The sequence below is a fragment of the Lissotriton helveticus genome, chromosome 8 (assembly GCF_964261635.1).
Source record: "Lissotriton helveticus chromosome 8, aLisHel1.1, whole genome shotgun sequence".
NCBI lineage: Eukaryota > Metazoa > Chordata > Amphibia > Caudata > Salamandridae > Lissotriton > Lissotriton helveticus.
In genome coordinates, this window is record NC_136069.1 from 105,684,467 (window position 1) to 105,709,166 (window position 24,700).

Genomic DNA, 24,700 nt, shown 5'->3' on the forward strand with positions numbered 1-24,700 from the left:
GATGTTCTTGGGTCATGCTACATGTAAAGTGTGGCAGAGGGATGTTATCTGGCTAATGTACCATGATATCGCCATTGCCAACACAGAGAAAACGCAAGTACATCTAAAATAGTAAAATACAGTACATAAAAAGGGAGTCAAATCATGGGGGAGGTGTTGGCCTAAGGGCTAGGGCGTCCGACCTTGAATCTGGGAAACTGAGTTCGAGTCTCGGCAATGACGCTGAACCTCTGGGCAAATCACTTAATCCTCCTGTGCCTAACAAAAATGAATGTGTGTCCTCATGTAACGTAACTGGTGCTATGTAAAGCGCTCTGATACCCGATTCGGGTCAAGTTGGCGCTATATAAAACTCTGTTAAAAAAAAAAAATCAGTATTTAACTTGCAGGTCTCTGATGCTGAGAGGAAAGGACCTGCAACTAATTTTATTTAAATTGTGAATTACATTTTGATAATTAAAGCTATGAATTGTCTATCCAAATATAAAAAGCGCCCAATATTTTTCAATGCATAGAGTGAAGAAAATAAAATAAAGCATTTTGACATGCAATTTAAGATGACGATAAAAGAAGTGGGAACTACCTACCACCGATGGAGGCAGTGGGAAGGTGTAAGTGGGTATATGGGCGATTGATGATCCTTGTCCTGAGGCTGTCAAACTGGAGCCGAGCAGCCCTGGTGCTTGGATGCACGTGACGATCCGACAATTCTAATTTAAGCCATTTTCAATTTTTCAGAAGCCATGAAAATATTTGCATACGTGATCAAATCTTGTCAATGTTTCTATTTTCAGGTTTCATGGCACCGCCAGGAATCCGTACAATCCTCAGCACTACACTGGTGGCAGCTCCAGCGGTTCTGCTGCAGCAGTAGCAGCCGGTAAGGTTTCTTGTTCAAAGGTAATACGTTTTATTGTTAGCATTTTAGAATGAGGAGAAACAAATGGGTGGGCCAGATCCTTAGCAATGTCTTCCTTTGATCTCCAGCATGGTGACACACCATTGGTAAATCCATTGATTGGTGTCTTAAGACTTCAGTAAGAGTGGCCCATTAAAGGCTCCATTATTTTCCATCCTGGAATTACAAAGTATTTAAAAATTAAAAATGTATGCCAATGATGGGCCTCTTAACTCCATTTAGAAATGTATGGGTTTCCGTAATGTGTGCAGTGCTGGTTATTATTTGGGTATGTAGTATGATTCTCATTCACCAGGTGAATTGTGTGCCCGTTCACCATGAGTGATTGCGGTAAGTATGTTCTCAGTTATGTCAAGTTTCGAGTAAAGAACAGCTCCTTCACGAATATGCAGTATCGGTTTTACTCATTGAAGCCAACATTGGCTTTTGAGAGGGAAAATTACCCCCAAAAAATCAGCTCACTGAAATTTCAACTCATCTTAATGAACTCACTGATTATTATTTTTAGAAACGTTTTTGGGGGTGGAAAAATTGTAGACCCAACTTGGAAAAAGCACAAGAAAAGAAAGGGGTCTGAGTGTAAGAAGGTGTTGGGAGACAGGAGGTAATAGCCAAAACCATGTGACTAATTAAAGGGCTAGTCATTAGTGGCCTGATGGGATACAGAGAGGACAAGGTTACAGCAGATTTTTCTCGTAGTGTATATAGATCTTGCGTCGAGTATGAAAGCAGAGTTGGGGATGTACCCGTTGTTTGTATTACTGGGTAAATTACAGGGATTCAATGTAAACAATATCACCGGTGCTCCATGCACACAACAATTTTCTCAAATTAACACCATTCATTCACAGTTTCTGTAGTGATGCTACATCCGTTGCACTGAGTCACAATGCCTTCTCCGAATCTGTAGTTACTGGTCGGGTTAGGAATGCACCTAACCTGTAAGGATGTGCGCACTCTTTCACTTGGAACACTCTTATTCCTACAGTCTCTTTTCAAATAAAACTCTGGCAAAACTTTATGGTGAACTTATTCAAAAATTTAATTTATTGTTCTTCGTGATTCCGTATTTCCTGTTATGTCTTTTAGCTCATGATAATGCTTATATCAACACCCAATGCATTTCGTGTCTTCCTGGGAACCCTTCTTCAGGGGTCTTTATAAATCAAAAACAAGAAGCCAATTGATTACCATCAATTCCATTACCAGCAAATCATGATAAATAACATAATTACACATCAAATGCATATCCCGTTCTAATGTAGCTGTTTTTGATTTATATAGACCCCTGAAGAAGGGGGAATCACGTAGAACAATGAATTTAATTTTTAAATTACTGGGATAAAATATGTTGCTTGTTTCAGTGACTTTTCGGGCTAAAATATTTAGCAATGGAAAAGAAATCCAATGGAAAAGAAAGAGCCATAGTTTATTATAGTTATGGGATGGGTGTTGTGCAATAAAACAGAGCATTTATACTTTGGAGGGATTACTTGACACAGTGAATCTTGTAGCATAGTGGGAGATAAATAAGCAGACCTATTTATCAGAACGATGCCAGTGGCTTAGCAAAGTGTGTCTTCATCAGGCGGGAACAACGCAAAGATCAGCTTTTCATTTCCATTTTGGGTAGATGTGTGTGTTGTTATTTACATATATGTTTTCTGTCACAGCCATTATCCCACTTCAGAGTTCCAACTCTCAAAGGGTTTAGGTAGTTTTCCTACAATAAAAAGAAAAATCTATATATTATGGCTGTGAGTTGGCATGTACTGGTGCTATACCAACCCCCAACTAATTAGATAGAATTTTGAGTATGACCAAGAGAAAGTGGTGAGTTACATGTGCGGCGTTACCCAGTGGCTGTGCCAAGAGGGTTAAGTCAGTATTCACATGCTTTGGTTTTCCTCAGTTTCTAAGACCTAGAACTTTGTATGTGTTTTCAAGTTTTATTAATAGTATTCTGGAGACTGGACCTTTGCATTGTGGCGTACCTGTCCATGTGCTATGTGCTGTCTGACCTTTGGACAGGCAGATTGACAGGGTGGTTGATCCTTTCACCAGAGAACATTGTGCTGTATCCTATAGTTGGGAGTGATACTTGTTTGGCAGGTTTTGTATGTTCAGACATAGCCTGGCCATTGAGGTCGTGACCGGTTACTGGAAGTGAAAGGGTTTTGGAAGACCCGTGTAGCATTCTATCTAGCAGGGAGCATTTCCTGAATTGTTTGTAGGAGGTGGATGCCGCTTTATGGCATGGACAGTTTGGATTTCCTCCCTTGGACCACTGTATTCATTGTCCTTAAAAGGTACATTATAACACAAATAACTTTCTCACGGTTGTGTCCTGTTTGCACCCATGGGGCGTCGCCTCTATGGCTGTTGGCTGAGTAAATTCAGCCATATTATACTGTATTCTCTCCATTACTTATACCCGTTGGGCGCTTCTGGGGCATAAGCAGTTTTCCTCTACCGAGGGTTAGATCCACCCCAGCTGTATGGATTTGGCCATGCTTCTCTGCTCACTGTGCCTAGCATAGATATATCTGGGCATATCTACATAATCTAGACTTTTATGGGTTTCATTTTGATTACTCTAACAGATGATGCAACTTTGAAATAAATGTAGATATGACAGTTCTCTAGAGCAAGCCACGTGACCCCCTTATCTTGGACGATTTGGTGGATGCAATTTCAGTTAGTGGCTGTAATTTTGGGGGGATGATTGGGTCTTTTTAAACTAAAAGTTGATATCCCTGTGCACTCCCCTAACTATCTGAGCATGGCCTGGCATGTGTTTCGTAGTCTGCAGAGTGGTGATGGTGCTGATCCACTACTACAAAGCCCTGCACAACCAAGGACCAGCACACATCAACCACCGCTAGAACTTCCAACAACCCACCAGACACCTGCGCTCCACCTCCGTCCCCCACCCCCGCTTCTGCTGAATCAACAGTGGAGGTCGCTCCTGCTCCTACCTTGCTGCAAAGTCCTAGAACGACCTCCACCTTCACCTCCGAACCTCATCCTCACTGCTGGATTTCAGGAAAGGACTCAAGACCCCCTTCCCACAGGGTTCACAGCGCCTGGAGACCCTCACGGGTGATTAGCAGCGCTTTACAAATCCTGCTTGATGATGAGCATGACGCAGATGAGATCTTTTCCAGTGGCAAGTTGAAAATCTGAATGAAGGCTGTTGAGTAAACTGGGGTGCAATACAACTGAAGTTGTGTGTTTCTTTCCTTTCTAAAATTAAAACTCAAGAAACCTAGGTAGTGCATAAAGATACATACCTAGAATGTTCTCAAAAATGCTATTGTCATCAGATGTAATACTAGTTTATTTGATTTTTCTTGTTCAGCACATCTCCAATCAATCGGCTTCGATTTGCAAGACATTCGGACGCAGCGCCTGACACTTAAGGGAAGGACACGTTCCTAGAGAAGTACCGGGGGTTATATATGCCAACCGGTCTCTACTAAGCTGGATCACCTCTCCCAGACAGCGATTTGGATTTTTCTCTCCTTACCACTACACCGTATATGATACAGGTGGTTTTGGAGCAAGGTGTCTGCACTCAAGATAACTTGGAAGAGGGCCGCCTCAATACTATAGGGGTCTCTCCTATCACGTTATGCTTCGCCAGGACAGGCTCATGCAAACCATTCGCTGCGCCATGAGAACCAATGGTTGGACCTATATACCGTATATTCTGTTTTAACTTACATCTTTTCAGACATCTACATACACTTTTTTTGAGTCCTGAAGAAGTTCCGCAAGGGACGAACCGCGTTGGCTGAGGCCTTTTAAGATATTTGAATAAATAAAAAGGGACTTTTTTTTTAAAAAACAAAGCTCTCTGGACTGATTCTTGGTGCACCGTCTCTTTTCCGAAAAACATCTCCAATCAATGTAAGTGTGGGAGCACTTCACATTATAAATGAATTAAATATCTGCAGTGAGGATTACAGGTCTATAGAGCCGAAAACCTCCATACTTGAATGTATTATGTAATTACACATGCTAAGGTGTAGAAAGCATAACATCAAGATTAACTATGCTGAGGTCTATGGATAAAAGCCTTTAGGGGTGTTTTGAAGAAGTTATTTTCAGGCCATTTCTGAAAAATGTTGAAGGTCGGGGTATCTGTAGGTTTTTAGAGATAGAATTTGAAATTTGGAGGGAATTCTCAGAGAAAGAGGACTTCAGTGTGCATAATTTCTTGACCTTCAGTAAATTCAGTCTTGGGGAAACCATTCTATCTTGAGTTTTTAGTCTTCAAAAAACAATGAACTTAAAGGCAAGATTGGCTGGTGTTTAAGGTGCGGTGCCGTATATAGGATGCTGGCAATTTTGTAGATGCTTTGAGCCTAAAGCAGTAGCCAGTTCATTGAGGACAGTATTGGTGTGATGCGATATCATATTTCCCTCACCAACGATGATTCAAGCTGTGGAATGAAGCACAGCTTTTACTTATGAACACTAGGACTTGTATAGGCCAGTAAGCAAGGAGTTCCTAGATATGACCGTGCCTTGCACCAGAGGCCCAACCTGTGAGTTGGATTTTATAGTGACTTCCTGTATTAACTAATGCCTTGTTATTGGAATCTGCTTTGAATTGAGTCGCAACAATCGTCCAGGAATGTTGCAGAAGAAGTCTTATTCGGGAAGATGCCCATGTCAAATTAAGTGTTTTCTTCACTCAGTTGGTGCATTGCTGCTGGTATTAGCTGAGAGAATGAGGAATGTTGGACAGGCCGCATGGTCGGGCTGCCCCCTCCCCGCAATGGGACCTGGACCCTGGCTCCCCCTGCATCCCCAGCCAGAGTCCCCGACAACCACCCGAAGTACACTGCAATTCCTCACCCACAAGACACCAGCTCCGAACCCAGCTGGCCCGAGTCACCATCCACACCACGGCCTCGGCCCAGCCGCCATCTTGGGCCACTACAGCACGAGGCCGCGTGGCCTCAACTCGACCCTCACCCTGGGCCCGGCCGGGCCCGACATCGAGGCACCAACCTCCCCCCGGGAGGCAGAGTGACCACTTGGCGAGTCAATGGGAGAAAGGAATCGTCAACGGCTCTCCTCCGCCAGGTGTCGATCACCCCCGGCCGCCTGGGCGCTGGCTCCACCCCCCTGCTGGGTGTCTGGACTCCCTCATCCCGGACCTCCCGGCCCCCCAGGCGCGAGGGTCCGGACATCAAAGGGGACCAGACCTATAACTGGGGCAGGACCAGACCAGGAAACCAGTTGTATCCTGGAGTCGAGAGACCCGAGAAGAACTCATCTGTGACTGGCCTGCTGGCGCTGCCGCGGCCCTCTGCCTCGTGAAACCATCGTCTTGGCCTGCTGGCGCTGCCGCGGCCCTCTGCCTCGTGAAACCATCGTCTTGGCCTGCTGGCGCTGCCGCGGCCCTCTGCCTCGTGAAACCATCGTCTTGGCCTGCTGGCGCTGCCGCGGCCCTCTGCCTCGTGAAACCATCGTCTTGGCCTGCTGGCGCTGCCGCGGCCCTCTGCCTCGTGAAACCATCGACTTGGCCTGCTGGCGCTGCCGCGGCCCTCTGCCTCGTGAAACCATCGACTTGGCCTGCTGGCGCTGCCGCGGCCCCCTTCCTAGGGAGATTATTATCTTGGCCTGCTGGCGCTGCCGCGGCCCGATCCACAGACACTCCAGCTCGAGGATTGTGAGCTCGCCTCTTACCACTACCTGTACCGATCCGGTACCAAGACTGTCCCGCTACCCCCTTTCCCTACAGAGACTAGAAGTGAGAGGACCCCCGGGTCCGAGATATCCTGTATCGCTGATATCCTTGCCTTAAGAACCTTATATAAAGCATTGAACTCGACTTGGTGTGGTGCCTATTTGTGGGGAGGGAGGTAACTTGTCTGTACGATCACCGGAGACGGTCCCCCTCGGGGATCTCTCCCTCAGTATCCGGCCGACCCTCAGGGTCCCCGTCTAACATTGGTGGCCAGCGACGGGATCCGAACCTACGCATAATCGTACAGAAAGTCACCCGACCCACGACACACGACCACCATGACAACAGAGAGCGGAACAACGGAGAAATTCCAGATGGAAAAATTGGAAGATTACAACCACCGAGAACTGAAGCAATATTGCATGGAACTTGGTCTCCCAACCACGGGTCTGAGTACGAAGGAAGACTTCAAACGAGCCCTAGAAGCCTGGGCGGAAACGGGTACGGCCGTACCCCGAACACAAACAACCGAGACGAGCCCCGCACCAACTAAAGAAAGAGCGGGTCTCTCCCTGGAAGAGATCCGAGAAAGAGAAAAAACCAGACTCCACGAATTAGAACTAGCCCGACTTCGCTTGGATGGAGAACTCAAGCTGGCAGAACAAAAAATAACCCTGGAACACTTACGGCTCAGGGAAGAGCGAGAAGACAAGCAAAGACAGAGAGAGCTAGAGGAAAAGAAACTAGAGTACGAACATGAGCGCAATCTCAAAACACTGGAGGTCCAGAAACAGAATAAAGACCTCGGGCTCCCCGAACGACCGACCCCGTCTGCCTCGACCGAACCCAAGGTTCACATCCCCAAAGATGTCATCCGGGAATACCACAAGAACGATGATATACAGCAGTGGTTTAAAGCCTATGAGGTGGCAATGACCTCCCACCGGATTCCCCGAAGCGATTGGGGAGCCGGATTATGGGGGAGGTTTGTCAACGAAGGGCGGGACGCCCTGCTACAACTCCCGGACCAGCTGATGACCTCCTACGACCACATGAAGGCCGCCCTCCTCACTCGATACGGGCTCACACCGGAGATGTACCGCCAACGGTTCCGCGACTGCAAACGGATTCCGGGTACAACTTGGGTGGAGTACGTGAACTTTTTTAGCCGAGCCTTCGAGGGGTGGATCAAGGGCAACAAAGTAACCACCTACGAACAACTCTTTGACCTTATCGTATGGGAGCACCTGTCGAACAACTGCTTCGTGGAGCTCCGGCAACACCTCCTGGACAGTAAGCTAACCGACCCTCGACAACTAGCCGTCGAAGCCGACCGGTGGGAAAGCACCCGAGTTGGCAGGAACGCACCCAGCGAATTATCCAGACCGTATCGCCCCCGAGGGGGAGGAGGAAGTCAGGGTCGGGGGAGAGACCCCGGCCCCTCGTCACCCCCCAGAAACCCCTCGACCCCGGTTGGCCGAGGAAGCCCTGCCGTCCGGGCCGGTTTCCGGGCCAACATTACGTGCCACAGGTGCCAGCGACCCGGCCACTACGCCAGTGATCCCAATTGCCCAAAGAATCCGAACACTACCCCCCGCCAAGTTGCAGCGGCGGCCCTAGGGGAAGAACTAATCCCGGAAGACCAGGAAGAGTACGAGACCGATCCCTCTGAATGGGCACCCGCCGCCATGGCACTGGTCTGCTTAGGGGAGAGAGACATGATTCCGCGGGCCCCCCTTCCCGCCAACACCCAGAAGTACGGTCAATGGGTCAACATTAATGGCCGCCGGGCGGAAGCCCTCCGCGACACCGGGGCCAGTGTAACGGCGGTCCGACGCCACCTCGTCACTCCAGACCAAATCTTGCCGAACATTCTTTGCCCTGTCCGATCAGCCGACAATTCCGAAAGCCTATGCCACATGGCCTGCGTCCCCTTCGAGTGGGGAGGAGTAACAGGGATGTTAAAAGTAACTGTCCGCGATGATGCCCCCGTGGACTGCCTCCTAGGAAACGACCTTGAAAGCTCTCCCTGGGCAGCTGTCGAACGGAGGGAGCACCTGGGGATGCTCGGCCTCCCCGAATGGGTCTGCGTCACGACCAGGTCCATGACCGCCCGCGCGGTCCCCAGCCCAGAAGAGCCCGAGTGGCCAGAACCTCCTCCCGCGCTCATCCCCGAGGAGGCCGCCCCAGAAGCCAGTCCATTGACCCAAACCGAAGAAGGATCCGACCAGCTTCGGGACGTCCCTGACCTGGCACAATGGCGGCAGGAGGGAGGCCCCACGCAGGAACAATTCCGGGCCGAACAGAAAACCTGTCCCTCTCTCGAAGGACTCCGGCAGCAAGCCCTGGCCCAGAGCACCGGGGATACCTCGGGGGCCCACTGGATCTACTGGGACCAAGACCTGCTCTACAGCGAGCAGAAAGTTGCAGAACTAGGGGCCAGTCGGGTGCTGGTGGTGCCCCTTCGCTTCCGAGGCTTCCTCCTGAACTTAGCCCACGATGTCCCCCTTGCCGGACACCTGGGGCAGGATAAAACCTACGACCGCCTGGTGACCCATTTCTTCTGGCCCCACATGCGGAAGGATGTCACCAACCACTGCAAGGCCTGTCCCACCTGCCAGGCCAGCGGAAAAAGTGGCCGAAAAATCAAAGCACCGTTACAACCCTTTCCTGTCGTCACCACCCCGTTTGAACGAGTGGGAATAGACATTGTGGGGCCCCTCGACCCTCGAACAGCCCAAGGACACCGGTTCATCCTGGTCCTTGTAGACCACGCCACCCGCTATCCCGAGGCCATCCCTCTTCGGACCGTGACGGCCCCCGTGGTGGGCCGGGCCCTGATGGGGATCTTCTCCCGGGTGGGGTTCCCCCGGGAGGTCGTCAGTGACAGGGGCACGAACTTTATCTCCAGATATATGAAGTCCCTCTGGCAACAATGCGGGGTCACCTACAAATTCACGACCCCCTATCACCCGCAAGGAAACGGACTGGTCGAGAGATTCAACCGCACCCTCAAGGGGATGATTATGGGTCTAGAAGAACCCCTTCGACGCCAGTGGGACGTGCTACTTCCCTGCCTCCTGTTTGCCTATCGGGAGGTCCCGCAGAAGTCCCTCGGCTTCAGCCCCTTTGAACTCCTGTACGGGCACCCCGTCCGGGGCCCCCTCAGCCTAGTCAAGGAAGGTTGGGAGCAGCCTCCCCAGAAAACTCCCCCGGACATCTACAGGTATCTCCTGGCTCTCCGCAACCAGACCCGGCGGTTCCGAGACACCGCCAAAACCAACCTCGAGGCCAGTCAGGAGGACATGAAGAGGTGGTACGATCAGCACACGTCCTCCATTGAGTTCGAACCTGGACAACAGGTCTGGGTGATGTCCCCGGTTGAGCCCTGTGCACTCCAAGACAGATGGTCCGGGCCCTTCAAGGTAATCGAACGCAAGGGGCCCGTCACCTATTTAATCGACATGGAGACTGCCCGGAACCCCCTACGGGTCCTCCATGCCAACAGGCTCAAACCCCATTTCGTGCGATCCGAACTCAGCCTCCTGATGGCTACCGATAATGGGACAGAAGAAGACTCTGAGCCCCTTCCGGACTTACTGAGGGCCCTCGAGCAGGATGGCTCAGTGGAAGGGGTCCAGCTCTCCGAGGCCCTGTCCCAGGAGCAACACCAAGACTGCCAAACGCTCCTGAGGCAGTTCGCCTCCCTGTTCTCCCTCACCCCCGGAGTCACCCCCTGGTGCCTCCACGATGTGGACACCGGGGACAGCCCTCCTATTCGACACCGAGCGTACCGCGTACCAGACCGGGTACGAGCCTGCATCCAGACCGAGGTGTCCAAAATGCTGACCCTAGGAGTGATCGAACCCTCAGACAGTCCCTGGGCGAGCCCAGTCGTCCTAGTTCCCAAGGCAGCTGCCCCGGGCGTTGCCCCTGAGCTCCGGTTCTGCGTGGACTATCGGGGGCTGAATGCAGTTACCCGGACCGACGCTCATCCCATCCCCCGGGCAGACGAGCTAATTGACCGGATGGGGGCCGCCCGCTACCTGAGCATCTTCGACCTAACAGCGGGCTACTGGCAGATCGGCCTCACCCCTAGGGCCCAAGAACGATCCGCCTTCTCTACCCCAGACGGGCACTACCACTTTAAAGTCATGCCCTTCGGCATGAAAAACGCCCCGGCAACGTTCCAACGGCTGGTAAACCAGGTACTGGCGGGCCTGGAAGGCTTCAGCGCCGCCTACCTGGACGACATTGCTGTGTACAGCCACCAGTGGACCGACCACCTCCGCCACCTGCGGGAGGTTCTACACGCCCTCCAGCAAGCCGGGCTCACCATCAAAGCCAGCAAGTGCCAGGTGGGCCAAGGGTCCGTGACCTACCTAGGACACCAAGTGGGAAGCGGGCTGGTGGCCCCTCTCCAACTCAAGATTGCTGCCATCCAGGCCTGGCGACCCCCTACGACCCAAACGGAGGTCCGGGCCTTCCTGGGGCTCACCGGATACTACCGGCGGTTCATGAAGGACTATGGCAGCATCGTGGGGCCTCTCACGGAGCTCACCTCCAAAAAGAGCCCCAAAACCGTCAACTGGACCCCGGACTGCCAATCGGCCTTCGAAAAGCTAAAGACCGCCATGTGCACGGCCCCCGTGCTCCAGGCTCCCGACTACAGCCGGGAATTCATTGTGCAGACGGACGCCTCCGATCATGGTGTGGGGGCCGTCCTCTCCCAACTCAACGCCGAAGGGATCGACCAGCCAGTGGTCTTCATCAGCAGACGCCTATTGCCCCGAGAACAGCGCTGGAGCACCATTGAGAGGGAGGCCTTCGCCGTAGTCTGGGCACTCAAGAAGCTCCGGCCATACCTCTTCGGCACCCACTTCCGGGTGCAAACAGACCACCGACCCCTGCAATGGCTGATGGAAATGCGGGGGGAGAACCCGAAGCTGCTACGCTGGTCCATCTCCCTGCAGGGGATGGACTTCACGGTGGAACATCGTCCAGGCCAGGACCACGCCAACGCCGACGGCCTGTCACGCTTTTTCCGCCTCAGCGAGGAGAGTCCCCAGGAAGATGGCTGACTCTCCCCGCCTTCAGCTGGGGGGGACGCATGTTGGACAGGCCGCATGGTCGGGCTGCCCCCTCCCCGCAATGGGACCTGGACCCTGGCTCCCCCTGCATCCCCAGCCAGAGTCCCCGACAACCACCCGAAGTACACTGCAATTCCTCACCCACAAGACACCAGCTCCGAACCCAGCTGGCCCGGGTCACCATCCACACCACGGCCTCGGCCCAGCCGCCATCTTGAGCCACTACAGCACGAGGCCGCGTGGCCTCAACTCGACCCTCACCCTGGGCCCGGCCGGGCCCGACATCGAGGCACCAACCTCCCCCCGGGAGGCAGAGTGACCACTTGGCGAGTCAATGGGAGAAAGGAATCGTCAACGGCTCTCCTCCGCCAGGTGTCGATCACCCCCGGCCGCCTGGGCGCTGGCTCCACCCCCCTGCTGGGTGTCTGGACTCCCTCATCCCGGACCTCCCGGCCCCCCAGGCGCGAGGGTCCGGACATCAAAGGGGACCAGACCTATAACTGGGGCAGGACCAGACCAGGAAACCAGTTGTATCCTGGAGTCGAGAGACCCGAGAAGAACTCATCTGTGACTGGCCTGCTGGCGCTGCCGCGGCCCTCTGCCTCGTGAAACCATCGTCTTGGCCTGCTGGCGCTGCCGCGGCCCTCTGCCTCGTGAAACCATCGTCTTGGCCTGCTGGCGCTGCCGCGGCCCTCTGCCTCGTGAAACCATCGTCTTGGCCTGCTGGCGCTGCCGCGGCCCTCTGCCTCGTGAAACCATCGTCTTGGCCTGCTGGCGCTGCCGCGGCCCTCTGCCTCGTGAAACCATCGACTTGGCCTGCTGGCGCTGCCGCGGCCCTCTGCCTCGTGAAACCATCGACTTGGCCTGCTGGCGCTGCCGCGGCCCCCTTCCTAGGGAGATTATTATCTTGGCCTGCTGGCGCTGCCGCGGCCCGATCCACAGACACTCCAGCTCGAGGATTGTGAGCTCGCCTCTTACCACTACCTGTACCGATCCGGTACCAAGACTGTCCCGCTACCCCCTTTCCCTACAGAGACTAGAAGTGAGAGGACCCCCGGGTCCGAGATATCCTGTATCGCTGATATCCTTGCCTTAAGAACCTTATATAAAGCATTGAACTCGACTTGGTGTGGTGCCTATTTGTGGGGAGGGAGGTAACTTGTCTGTACGATCACCGGAGACGGTCCCCCTCGGGGATCTCTCCCTCAGTATCCGGCCGACCCTCAGGGTCCCCGTCTAACAAGGAATGTAGCTTTTTAAGTGTTATATTTTTGCTTCATGTTGTTCATCTTGCTATGGATGTCAGAAAAGCAGCTTATTAGTCTCTGGAAGCTTTTAGCACAGTCCATTAGCATGCGTGTGTCCTTTGCATATTGATGGAAGGATACGCCATATTTATGCAGAAGTTCACCGAGAGAGGTTCCACGTAAAGATTTGAAAGTCTAGAGGCCAGTACACACAGGAAGTCGAGGTACTCTGAAAGGTGGTGGGGCGCCTTTATAGTCACAGTTGCCAATTATCCCGTGTTATCTGATCCAATCTAAAACAGATCTACGAAGCCCATGTTTGTTTGGGAAATGGTTTATAGGATGTCATGGTCAGTCATGTCAAATGCTGAAGAGGAGTCTAGTTTGGCAAGAAGATGTTTTCTCTTTGTCAGAGCATTTGACAGAATCTTCAGCTGTCTGGAGAAAAGTAGTTTTAGTGCCATGACCTGATTGTTAGATACCAAAAAGTAGGTTATTTTTAATCTGTTCGTTTAGCTGAGAGTCTATGCATTTTTACAAGCAGATTAGCCTAACAGAGGGGACTTAAGTTAATGGTCTGAAATTTTAGGTTTCATGGGTTAGAGCCTTCTTATTCTTTAAGAGGTTTTATTTGCTAATTTAAGGAACCCCTCCTATACACTAACAGGAAAAAGTAATTTTACCACATCACTCTAACTTTATTGGATCTCCACCTATTCAGTCTCAGGTTCAGTTTAAACTTTTTTGCCTCACGTTTAAAGCTGTGTGCTTAGGTAAACCTGGCTACTTATCTGACCCACTTACAACCTAGGTGCTCCAGATCCTCTCAAAGTGAAGGCTCCTTCAATTTCAAATCCCCAAAATTCAGATTGACGAATAGCCCAGTGACACAGTCTCAAGTTCTGCTCCCGTCTTTTGAGACTTTCCACTGACCATCTTAAGATCTGCTTCCGAAATTCTGTCTTTTTAGAAGCTGTTTAAGCAACTATACGACTGACTACATCATTTCTACTCTCAGTGATGTAGGACTTCAGTCTTTTGACCTTGTACTGAATACCCATTTGTTCTTCTTTCCCTTCCTGTCTATAATCTATTGTTTTTACTAACATCGCTCTGCGTCTCCTTCTTCCCTTCATGTTATCTGTATTAATATTTCTACTGGTTACCAAAAGCCTTTATCCTTCTCTTATCCCCTCTTTGTTTCCTCCCTCCTCGTTGCCTTGGCAAATTTAACTTGTTTGTAAGCTTACCTTGCATATATACCCGCGTTCTATAGAACGTGATTGAATACCTTCTGATGAAGTGATGCTATAGAAAAGCATGCAAATAAATAAATAAAATGGTAGCGGCTCCGCCACGTGTTTTTATTGATCTTTTTTGTGTCGGATACTCTACCCAAATAGGAGACGTGTATATCAGAGGTTTGAAAGAGGGCTTGAAACACTTCTCAGTGATGGCGAGAATGCTGAGATCTCTTTTATTGAGAGAGCCACATTTTTGGAAATGGCCAATCTACAGTTTGAGAGCACAGTTAAGAGGTGAACTATTTTTCAGAGGTTGTTACTTTGTAGTTGTGATGGTCCTGAGATTATTTTGAGACACCAACCTGGTGTTTACTTTGTTGTCTGTCTATGTATAGGTAAAATGTGATTGTTGTGCTGATTTAGAATTTGCTGGTTAAGTGGATTTAGCATGTAAGGGGGTGTTACATGTGTGTTTTTCTGGAGATGAATGTTCTGAAAGTGTTCCTAGGTGTTGGAATTGTGGTTCTTGTTGAGGGGAATGGTTGATATAGTAGCAAGTGTTCTTTAAAGATTTGTAATGCAGACTCCAGGTGAGAGGTATTTTTACACAGGGAGTTAAAGTTTAAGCAAGGTATGTTTGTTGAACTATAGGTTTTAATCGAGTTTTAGCCTGGTAGGATTTTGTTTTAAGAGATGTGGTTTAGAAGGGTGGTCTTGTGTCGGATCCACACAGGTTATTGTTCCAAGTTTCAATTAAAGGTGTGTCATCATCATTTGTGGTTTGGTGTGATGATGATGTAATTGTGTTATCAGTAGACTGTGATGGATCATTTTAGTGAGGAAAAGAGATATTGTGAGTCAGTGACGAGTTAAGAACTTGCAGACCAAATATCCTTTTTTTGTCAGAGCAAGAGCTTAGTCGGCTGGAACTAGGTGGCAAGTAGGAGAAGGGTTGAGCTAGTATTAGCTTTCTGTTCTTCAGCATGTTAAAAAGAGTTGTGAAAATGTGGAGGTTGATTACGGAGGACTGAGAGATGATTTTGCCATTTTCAAGAAGAACTGTGGTGTTTGCAAGATGTACATGTTTTTTTTTAATATTAAGAATTCTGAGGGTCTAAAGTCATGATTGTTTAGTAAAAGAGATACGATCAGTTATCATAGGGACAGGTCTTAGGCTATGATGCTTGTCCGCAGTAAGTGTGATTGGAATTTTAGCAGAACCTTGTGTTAGAGGCCTTTACTTGCATTTTTGGCGTGGAAATCGGATTAAACAATCTCTGGGGTGTTTTGCCTGGGTCTAGGAGCTTGATAGGAACCTTTTATTTGGATTTACTTGAGGGCGTCATGGTGTTGATGAGGATGTTCTGAAGAAGTCTTTCTTGAATTTGAAAAGATGGAGTCATATGGTTCAGTATATTCCTAGCTTGACTTGCTTACAGATGTTCAGGGTCACAATGTCCTAAATAATACATGAGCAAGGTGCCAGGGCACAAATGTGCTGAATGTCTAGAATGGTTCAGTACATGCCTATTGTATTGCAAGTGGTGCATATGTTTGTGCCTAAATTTATAATCTACCACTGATCAAATTTGTAATGTATGAAGACTTATACACGTTTTTGATAAATCTGCCACTGTCCAGTGCATTTCTGTTTAATAGAATATATGTGTATATGTAATTTTGAAATGTTATTAAAAAAAACTAAAAGTGAAGTTAAAATAATCGAACACAGTTTAAAACATCCCTATTGTATGGACAAGGATCGATTACTGGCTAGCGACTACCGAGATCTCCCATTGGTTCCAAGGCATTAGAACTCTCCCTAGGACGTACTCTGATCATTCCCCGGTTTCACTATACTTGAGGGTTCCCCGTCCCGAGGGCTTCCAGAAACAATGGCGATTTCCCAATCGCGCATTAGAGGATGAACTGTTTCGACATGAAATACAGGAGGCAATTGAGGAATATTTCCTCCTAAACACAGGGTCAGTTGACACTGTGGCAATGCTTTGGGAGGGTTTTAAGGCCTACATGCGAGGGGTGTGTATCTCAAAGAGCGTAGGAGTGCTGCAGGACTTGCGGGGTTCCCTTGCCCGCATAGAGGCAGAACTTGGCGCACTGGACGCTCGTCAGGCGCAGTTGCTTGACCCGGAAGCTGTTAATAAACGAGCGGCTCTCCTCCTAGAGTACAGAGACACTGCCGAGAGGGAAATCCTCTATATGGGGAAATATCATAACGTAAAGGTTTTTGGGGAGGGAGACCGCCCCGGGAGGATACTGGCCCAGATGATCAGGCCCCCATACACAAAAACATACATCACAGAGCTCCAAACGGCGACAGGGCAGCAACTCACCGACCCACTTGACATCCAGGATGAATTCCCATCTTATTTCAAAACTTTATTCACCACGAGACTAGGACAGGACCGGACTTCCCAGGAATCATAGTTATCGGAATTGCGCTTGTTATCTAGAGCGCTTTATGCAGGACTTTCTGGCGATTTCCCTATCACTGAGGATAGTATAGATGAAGCTATCACTGCCCTCAATTCCTCTACTGCTCCTGGCCTAGACGAGGCTCTAAAGATCTACTGATCCCCCGGTTATTGGGGGTGTATGCCAAAGCACTGGAGAGGCAGGAATTACCCCCCCACCCTCCACGAGGCAGTTATCATACTACTACCCAAGCCAGTAAATGATCCCCGACTGTGCGGCTCCTACAGACCTTGGTCCCGTTTAAATCTCGTCTACAAGATATTTGCTAAGGCTCTCTCCTGTCGTCTCTCCTTGTTGATGGAATCTATAATCTCCCCGGCTCAGACCGGTTTTGTGCCACACCGCTCCACTGCACTCAATCTTCGCACCTTGTTTTAACACCCTGCATAGGATAGACCTAGAAATCCCAGCCGCAGCGATATTGCTTGACACTGAGAAGGCATTTGAATCGGTGGAGTGGCCCTTTTTCCTGTCCACTATGCAACGTATGGGGATGCCTGCCGGTTTCATTGCTACAACGGCTCTTCTATACAATAGACCCACTGCTAGGCTCCGGTTAAATGGCACTCTATCGGCTTCTTTCTTTTGGTCGCGCGGCACGAGGCAGGGCTGTCCCTTATCCCCCTTGCTCTTTATATTGGCGATGGACCCCTTGGTAAGGCATTTTCAGGAGAAACATCTACACTGTGGATTACAATTTTCCACCGGGCCACTACTGGTTTCTCTGTATGTAGACGACACAATATTATATGTCCGAGAACCCCAACTAAATTTGGACCCCCTTATACGGGAGATACTCCGATTCGGCACCTTTTCTGGGTATAAATTGGCATAAATCGGTGGTCTTCCTCCTCACAGCCAGCACCTCAAAATGGGATACTGAATTTCCATTGGAGTGGGTATCCGATTATGTAAGATACCTGGGCGTGCACATCCATCTTGAGATGCACCAGATTGTCTGCCGTAACTATGGGGTAGCGATCTCTAAATTGGAAACACAAATTGACACATGGCTGAAGCTCCTGCTTTCCGTGGCCGGACGGGTTGCCCTTGTAACAAGCATTTGCAATGCAATAGGTCTCGCATTATGAAAGTTTGAGCTATTGGTCTTGTAAATGACAATTTTTTTATTTATGTGTTGATTTTGAAAATAGCTAAATTAATAGCTTTGTCATTTTCAATGCCAATAGTTATAACTTTCGCACATGTGACGACTATAGCATTTGTAATGCAACATGTTTTGTATTTACGTGACTTAGATGTATTGATATTACAAATAGCAACGGCTTTTAATTTTTTAAAATAATTAATACTTAAATAAAAGTGATTGTAATTTATATTGGCAATAGCTTAAACGTTTGTAAATAACGTTTGTGAAGATTATGTTCAGTGTATTTTATTGTGATGAAAATCCAAGAACAGAAGTGAAATAACATCTTTTTGTGACATTTGTAATAAAGATTGAAACATTGAGAGAACATAATTGAACCAGTTGTTGTTGAATGGTTGCACAGATTGATGCTGTGATGTCGCAGAGTGATGCTGTGGTGGTGCTGAGTGATGCTGTGGTGGTGCTGAGTGATGCTGTGGTGGTGCTGAGTGATGCTGGGATTGCGCTGAGTGGTGCTGTGGTGGTGCTGAGTGATGCTGGGTTTTCGCTGAGTGGTGCTGTGGTGGTGCTGAGTGATGCTGTGGTGGTGCTGAGTGATGCTGTGGTGCTGCTGAGTGATGCTGTGGTGGTGCTGCTGAGTTCTCTCTGCAACTGCACTCTGAATCTGCACTCTGAATCTGCACTCTGCACTCTGAATCTGCACTCTGCACTCTGAATCTGCACTCTGAATCTGCACTCTGCACTCTGAATCTGCACTCTGAATCTGCACTCTGAATCTGCACTCTGCACTCTGAATCTGCACTCTGCACTCTGAATCTGCACTCTGCACTCTGAATCTGCACTCTGAATCTGCACTCTGAATCTGCACTCTGAATCTGCACTCTGAATCTGCACTCTGCACTCTGCACTCTGAATCTGCACTCTGAATCTGCACTCTGAATCTGCACTCTGAATCTGCACTCTGAATTAATTAATTCTAAATGTGCACGCTGCATCTGCACTCTGAATCTGCACTCTGAATCTGCACTCTGCACTCTGAATCTGCACTCTGAATCTGCACTTTGCACTCTGAATCTGCACTCTGCACTCTGAATCTGCACTCTGAATCTGCACTCTGAATCTGCACTCTGAATCTGCACTCTGCACTCTGAATCTGCACTCTGAATCTGCACTCTGCACTCTGAATCTACACTCTGAATCTGCACTCTGAATCTGCACTCTGAATCTGCACTCTGAATCTGCACTCTGAATCTGCACTCTTAATCTGCACTCTTAATCTGCACTCTGCACTCTTAATCTGCACTCTTAATCTGCACTCTTAATCTGCACTCTGAATCTGCACTCTGAATGTGCACGCTGCATCTGCACGCTGCATCTGCACTCTGAATCTGCACTCTGAATCTGCACTCTGAATCTGCACTCTGAATCTGCACTCTGAATCTGCACTCTGAATCTGCACTCTGCACTCTGAATCTGCACTCTGAATCTGCACTCTGCACTCTGCACTCTGAATCTGCAATCTACACTCTGCACTCTGCACTCTGAATCTGCACTCTGAATCTGCACTCTGAATCTGCACTCTGAATCTGCACTCTGCACTCTGCACTCTGAATCTGCACTCTGCACTCTGAATCTGCACTCTGAATCTGCACTCTGCACTCTGAATCTGCACTCTGAATCTGCACTCTGAATCTGCACTCTGCACTCTGCACTCTGAATCTGCACTCTGAATCTGCACTCTGAATCTGCACTCTGAATCTGCACTCTGAATCTGCACTCTGAATCTGCACTCTGCACTCTGAATCTGCACTCTGAATCTGCACTCTGAATCTGCACTCTGAATCTGCACTCTGAATCTGCACTCTGAATCTGCACTCTGAATCTGCACTCTGCATCTGCACTCTGCATCTGCACTCTGAATCTGCACTCTGCACACTGAATCTGCACACTGAATCTGCACACTGAATCTGCACTCTGAATCTGCACTCTGAATCTGCACTCTGAATCTGCACTCTGAATCTGCACTCTGAATCTGCACTCTGAATCTGCACTCTGAATCTGCACTCTAAATCTGCACTCTGAATCTGCACTCTGAATCTGCACTCTGAATCTGCACTCTGAATCTGCATTCTGAATCTGCACTCTGAATCTGCACTCTGAATCTGCACTCTGAATCTGCACTCTGAATCTGCACTCTGAATCTGCCCTCTGCCCTCTGAATCTGCACTCTGCACTCTGCACTCTGAATCTGCGCTCTGAATCTGCACTCTGAATCTGCAATCTGCACTCTGAATCTGCACTCTGAATCTGCACTCTGCACTCTGAATCTGCACTCTGAATCTGTACTCTGCACTCTGAATCTGCACTCTGAATCTGCACTCTGCACTCTGCACTCTGAATCTGCACTCTGAATCTGCACTCTGAATCTGCACTCTGAATCTGCACTCTGAATCTGCACTCTGACTCTGCACTCTGAATCTGCACTCTGAATCTACACTCTGCACTCACAATCTGCACCCTGAATCTGCACTCTGAATCTGCACTCTGAATCTGCACTCTGAATCTGCACTCTGCACTCTGAATCTGCACTCTGCACTCTGAATCTGCACTCTGCACTCACAATCTGCACTCTGAATCTGCACTCTGCACTCACAATCTGCACTCACAATCTGCACTCTGCACTCTGAATCTGCACTCTGAATCTGCACTCTGAATCTGCACTCTGAATCTGCACTCTGAATCTGCACTCTGCACTCTGAATCTGCACTCTGAATCTGCACTCTGAATCTGCACTCTGCACTCTGAATCTGCACTCTGAATCTGCACTATGCACTCTGAATCTGCAATCTACACTCTGCTCTCTGAATCTGCACTCTGTACTCTGAATCTGCACTCTGCACTCTGAATCTGCACTCTGAATCTGCACTCTGCACTCTGAATCTGCACTCTGCACTCTGAATCTGCACTCTGAATCTGCACTCTGCACTCTGCACTCTGCACTCTGCACTCTGCACTCTGCACTCTGAATCTGCACTCTGAATCTGCACTCTGCACTCTGAATCTGCACTCTGAATCTGCACTCTGAATCTGCACTCTGAATCTGCACTCTGCACTCTGAATCTGCACTCTGCACTCTGAATCTGCACTCTGCACTCTGAATCTGCACTCTGAATCTGCACTCTGAATCTGCACTCTGAATCTGCACTCTGAATCTGCACTCTGAATCTGCACTCTGAATCTGCACTCTGACTCTGCACTCTGAATCTACACTCTGAATCTGCACTCTGAATCTGCACTCTGACTCTGCACTCTGAATCTGCACTCTGAATCTGCACTCTGAATCTGCACTCTGAATCTGCACTCTGACTCTGCACTCTGAATCTACACTCTGCACTCACAATCTGCACCCTGAATCTGCACTCTGAATCTGCACTCTGCACTCTGAATCTGCACTCTGCACTCTGAATCTGCACTCTGAATCTGCACTCTGAATCTGCACTCTGAATCTGCACTCTGAATCTGCACTCTGAATCTGCACTCTGCACTCTGAATCTGCACTCTGCACTCACAATCTGCACTCTGAATCTGCACTCTGCACTCACAATCTGCACTCTGCACTCTGAATCTGCACTCTGAATCTGCACTCTGAATCTGCACTCTGAATCTGCACTCTGAATCTGCACTCTGCACTCTGAATCTGCACTCTGAATCTGCACTCTGAATCTGCACTCTGAATCTGCACTCTGCACTCTGAATCTGCACTCTGAATCTGCACTCTGAATCTGCACTCTGCACTCTGAATCTGCACTCTGAATCTGCACTATGCACTCTGAATCTGCAATCTACACTCTGCTCTCTGAATCTGCACTCTGCACTCTGAATCTGCACTCTGCACTCTGAATCTGCACTCTGAATCTGCACTCTGAATCTGCACTCTGCACTCTGCACTCTGAATCTGCACTCTGAATCTGCACTCTGAATCTGCACTCTGCACTCTGCACTCTGCACTCTGAATCTGCACTCTGCACTCTGAATCTGCACTCTGAATCTGCACTCTGAATCTGCACTCTGCACTCTGAATCTGCACTCTGAATCTGCACTCTGAATCTGCACTCTGAATCTGCACTCTGAATCTGCACTCTGAATCTGAATCTGCACTCTGAATCTGCACTCTGAATCTGCACTCTGAATCTGAATCTGCACTCTGCACTCTGAATCTGCACACTGAATCTGCACTCTGAATCTGCACTCTGAATCTGCACTCTGAATCTGGACTCTGAATCTGCACTCTGAATCTGCACTCTGAATCTGCACTCTGAATCTGCACTCTGAATCTGCACTCTGAATCTGCACTCTGAATCTGCACTCTGCACTCTGCATCTGCACTCTGCATCTGCACTCTGCATCTGCACTCTCCATCTGCACTCTGCATCTGCACTCTGCATCTGCACTCTGAATCTGCACTCTGAATCTGCACTCTGAATCTGCACTCTGAATCTGCACTCTGCACTCTGAATCTGCACTCTGCACTCTGAATCTGCACTCTGAATCTGCACTCTGAATCTGCACTCTGAATCTGGACTCTGAATCTGCACTCTGAATCTGCACTCTGAATCTGCACTCTGCATCTGCACTCTGAATCTGCACTCTGAATCTGCACTCTGAATCTGCACTCTGAATTTGCACTCTGCACTCTGCATCTGCACTCTGCACTCTGAATCTGCACTCTGAATCTGCACTCTGAATCTGCACTCTGAATCTGCACTCTGAATCTGCACTCTGAATCTGCACTCTGCACACTGAATCTGCACACTGAATCTGCACTCTGAATCTGCACTCTGAATCTGCACTCTGAATCTGCACTCTGAATCTGCACTCTGAATCTGCACTCTGAATCTGCACTCTGAATCTGCACTCTGCGCTCTGAATCTGCACTCTGAATCTGCACTCTGCACTCTGAATCTGCACTCTGCACTCTGAATCTGCACTCTGAATCTGCACTCTGAATCTGCACTCTGAATCTGCACTCTGAATCTGCACTCTGCATCTGCACTCTGAATCTGCACTCTGAATCTGCACTCTGCACACTGAATCTGCACTCTGAATCTGCACTCTGCACTCTGAATCTGCACTCTGAATCTGCACTCTGAATCTGCATTCTGCACTCTGAATCTGCACTCTGCACTCTGAATCTGCACTCTGCACTCTGAATCTGCACTCTGAATCTGCACTCTGAATCTGCACTCTGAATCTGCACTCTGCACTCTGAATCTGCACTCTGAATCTGCCCTCTGAATCTGCACTCTGCCCTCTGAATCTGCACTCTGCACTCTGAATCTGCGCTCTGAATCTGCACTCTGAATCTGCACTCTGCACTCTGAATCTGCACTCTGAATCTGCACTCTGCACTCTGAATCTGCACTCTGAATCTGCACTCTGAATCTGCACTCTGAATCTGCACTCTGCACTCTGAATCTGCACTCTGCACTCTGAATCTGCACTCTGAATCTGCACTCTGAATCTGCACTCTGAATCTGCACTCTGAATCTGCACTCTGACTCTGCACTCTGACTCTGCACTCTGACTCTGCACTCTGAATCTGCACTCTGAATCTACACTCTGCACTCACAATCTGCACTCTGAATCTGCACTCTGCACTCTGAATCTGCACTCTGCACTCTGAATCTGCACTCTGCACTCTGAATCTGCACTCTGAATCTGCACTCTGAATCTGCACTCTGAATCTGCACTCTGAATCTGCACTCTGAATCTGCACTCTGAATCTGCACTCTGAATCTGCACTCTGCACTCTGAATCTGCACTCTGAATCTGCACTCTGAATCTGCACTCTGAATCTGCACTCTGAATCTGCACTCTGAATCTGCACTCTGAATCTGCACTCTGAATCTGCACTCTGAATCTGCACTCTGAATCTGCACTCTGCACTCTGAATCTGCACTCTGCACTCTGAATCTGCACTCTGCACTCTGAATCTGCACTCTGCACTCTGAATCTGCACTCTGCACTCTGAATCTGCACTCTGCACTCTGAATCTGCACTCTGAATCTGCACTCTGAATCTGCACTCTGAATCTGCACTCTGAATCTGCACTCTGCACTCTGAATCTGCACTCTGAATCTGCCCTCTGAATCTGCACTCTGCCCTCTGAATCTGCACTCTGCACTCTGAATCTGCGCTCTGTATCTGCACTCTGAATCTGCACTCTGAATCTGCACTCTGAATCTGCACTCTGCACTCTGCACTCTGAATCTGCACTCTGAATCTGCACTCTGCACTCTGAATCTGCACTCTGAATCTGCACTCTGCACTCTGAATCTGCACTCTGCACTCTGAATCTGCACTCTGAATCTGCACTCTGCACTCTGAATCTGCACTCTGAATCTGCACTCTGAATCTGCACTCTGAATCTGCACTCTGAATCTGCACTCTGCACTCTGAATCTGCACTCTGAATCTGCCCTCTGAATCTGCACTCTGCCCTCTGAATCTGCACTCTGCACTCTGAATCTGCGCTCTGTATCTGCACTCTGAATCTGCACTCTGCACTCTGAATCTGCACTCTGAATCTGCACTCTGCACTCTGAATCTGCACTCTGAATCTGCACTCTGCACTCTGAATCTGCACTCTGAATCTGCACTCTGCACTCTGAATCTGCACTCTGCACTCTGAATCTGCACTCTGCACTCTGAATCTGCACTCTGAATCTGCACTCTGCACTCTGAATCTGCACTCTGAATCTGCACTCTGCACTCACAATCTGCACTCTGAATCTGCACTCTGAATCTGCACTCTGAATCTGCACTCTGAATCTGCACTCTGAATCTGCACTCTGCACTCTGAATCTGCACTCTGAATCTGCACTCTGCAC

General features: G+C 49.1%; 1 protein-coding gene across 1 annotated transcript in view; it reads left to right on the forward strand.

Annotated features, from left to right (window-relative positions):
- The window catches only part of LOC144772413 (uncharacterized), a 277,094-nt gene that overhangs the window by 161,747 nt on the left and 90,647 nt on the right, over nucleotides 1-24,700 (forward strand). Inside the window, exon 9 of the mRNA XM_078656706.1 lies at nucleotides 795-880. Coding sequence (XP_078512832.1) covers nucleotides 795-880 — 86 coding nt within the window. The remainder of the gene's footprint in view (nucleotides 1-794; nucleotides 881-24,700) is intronic.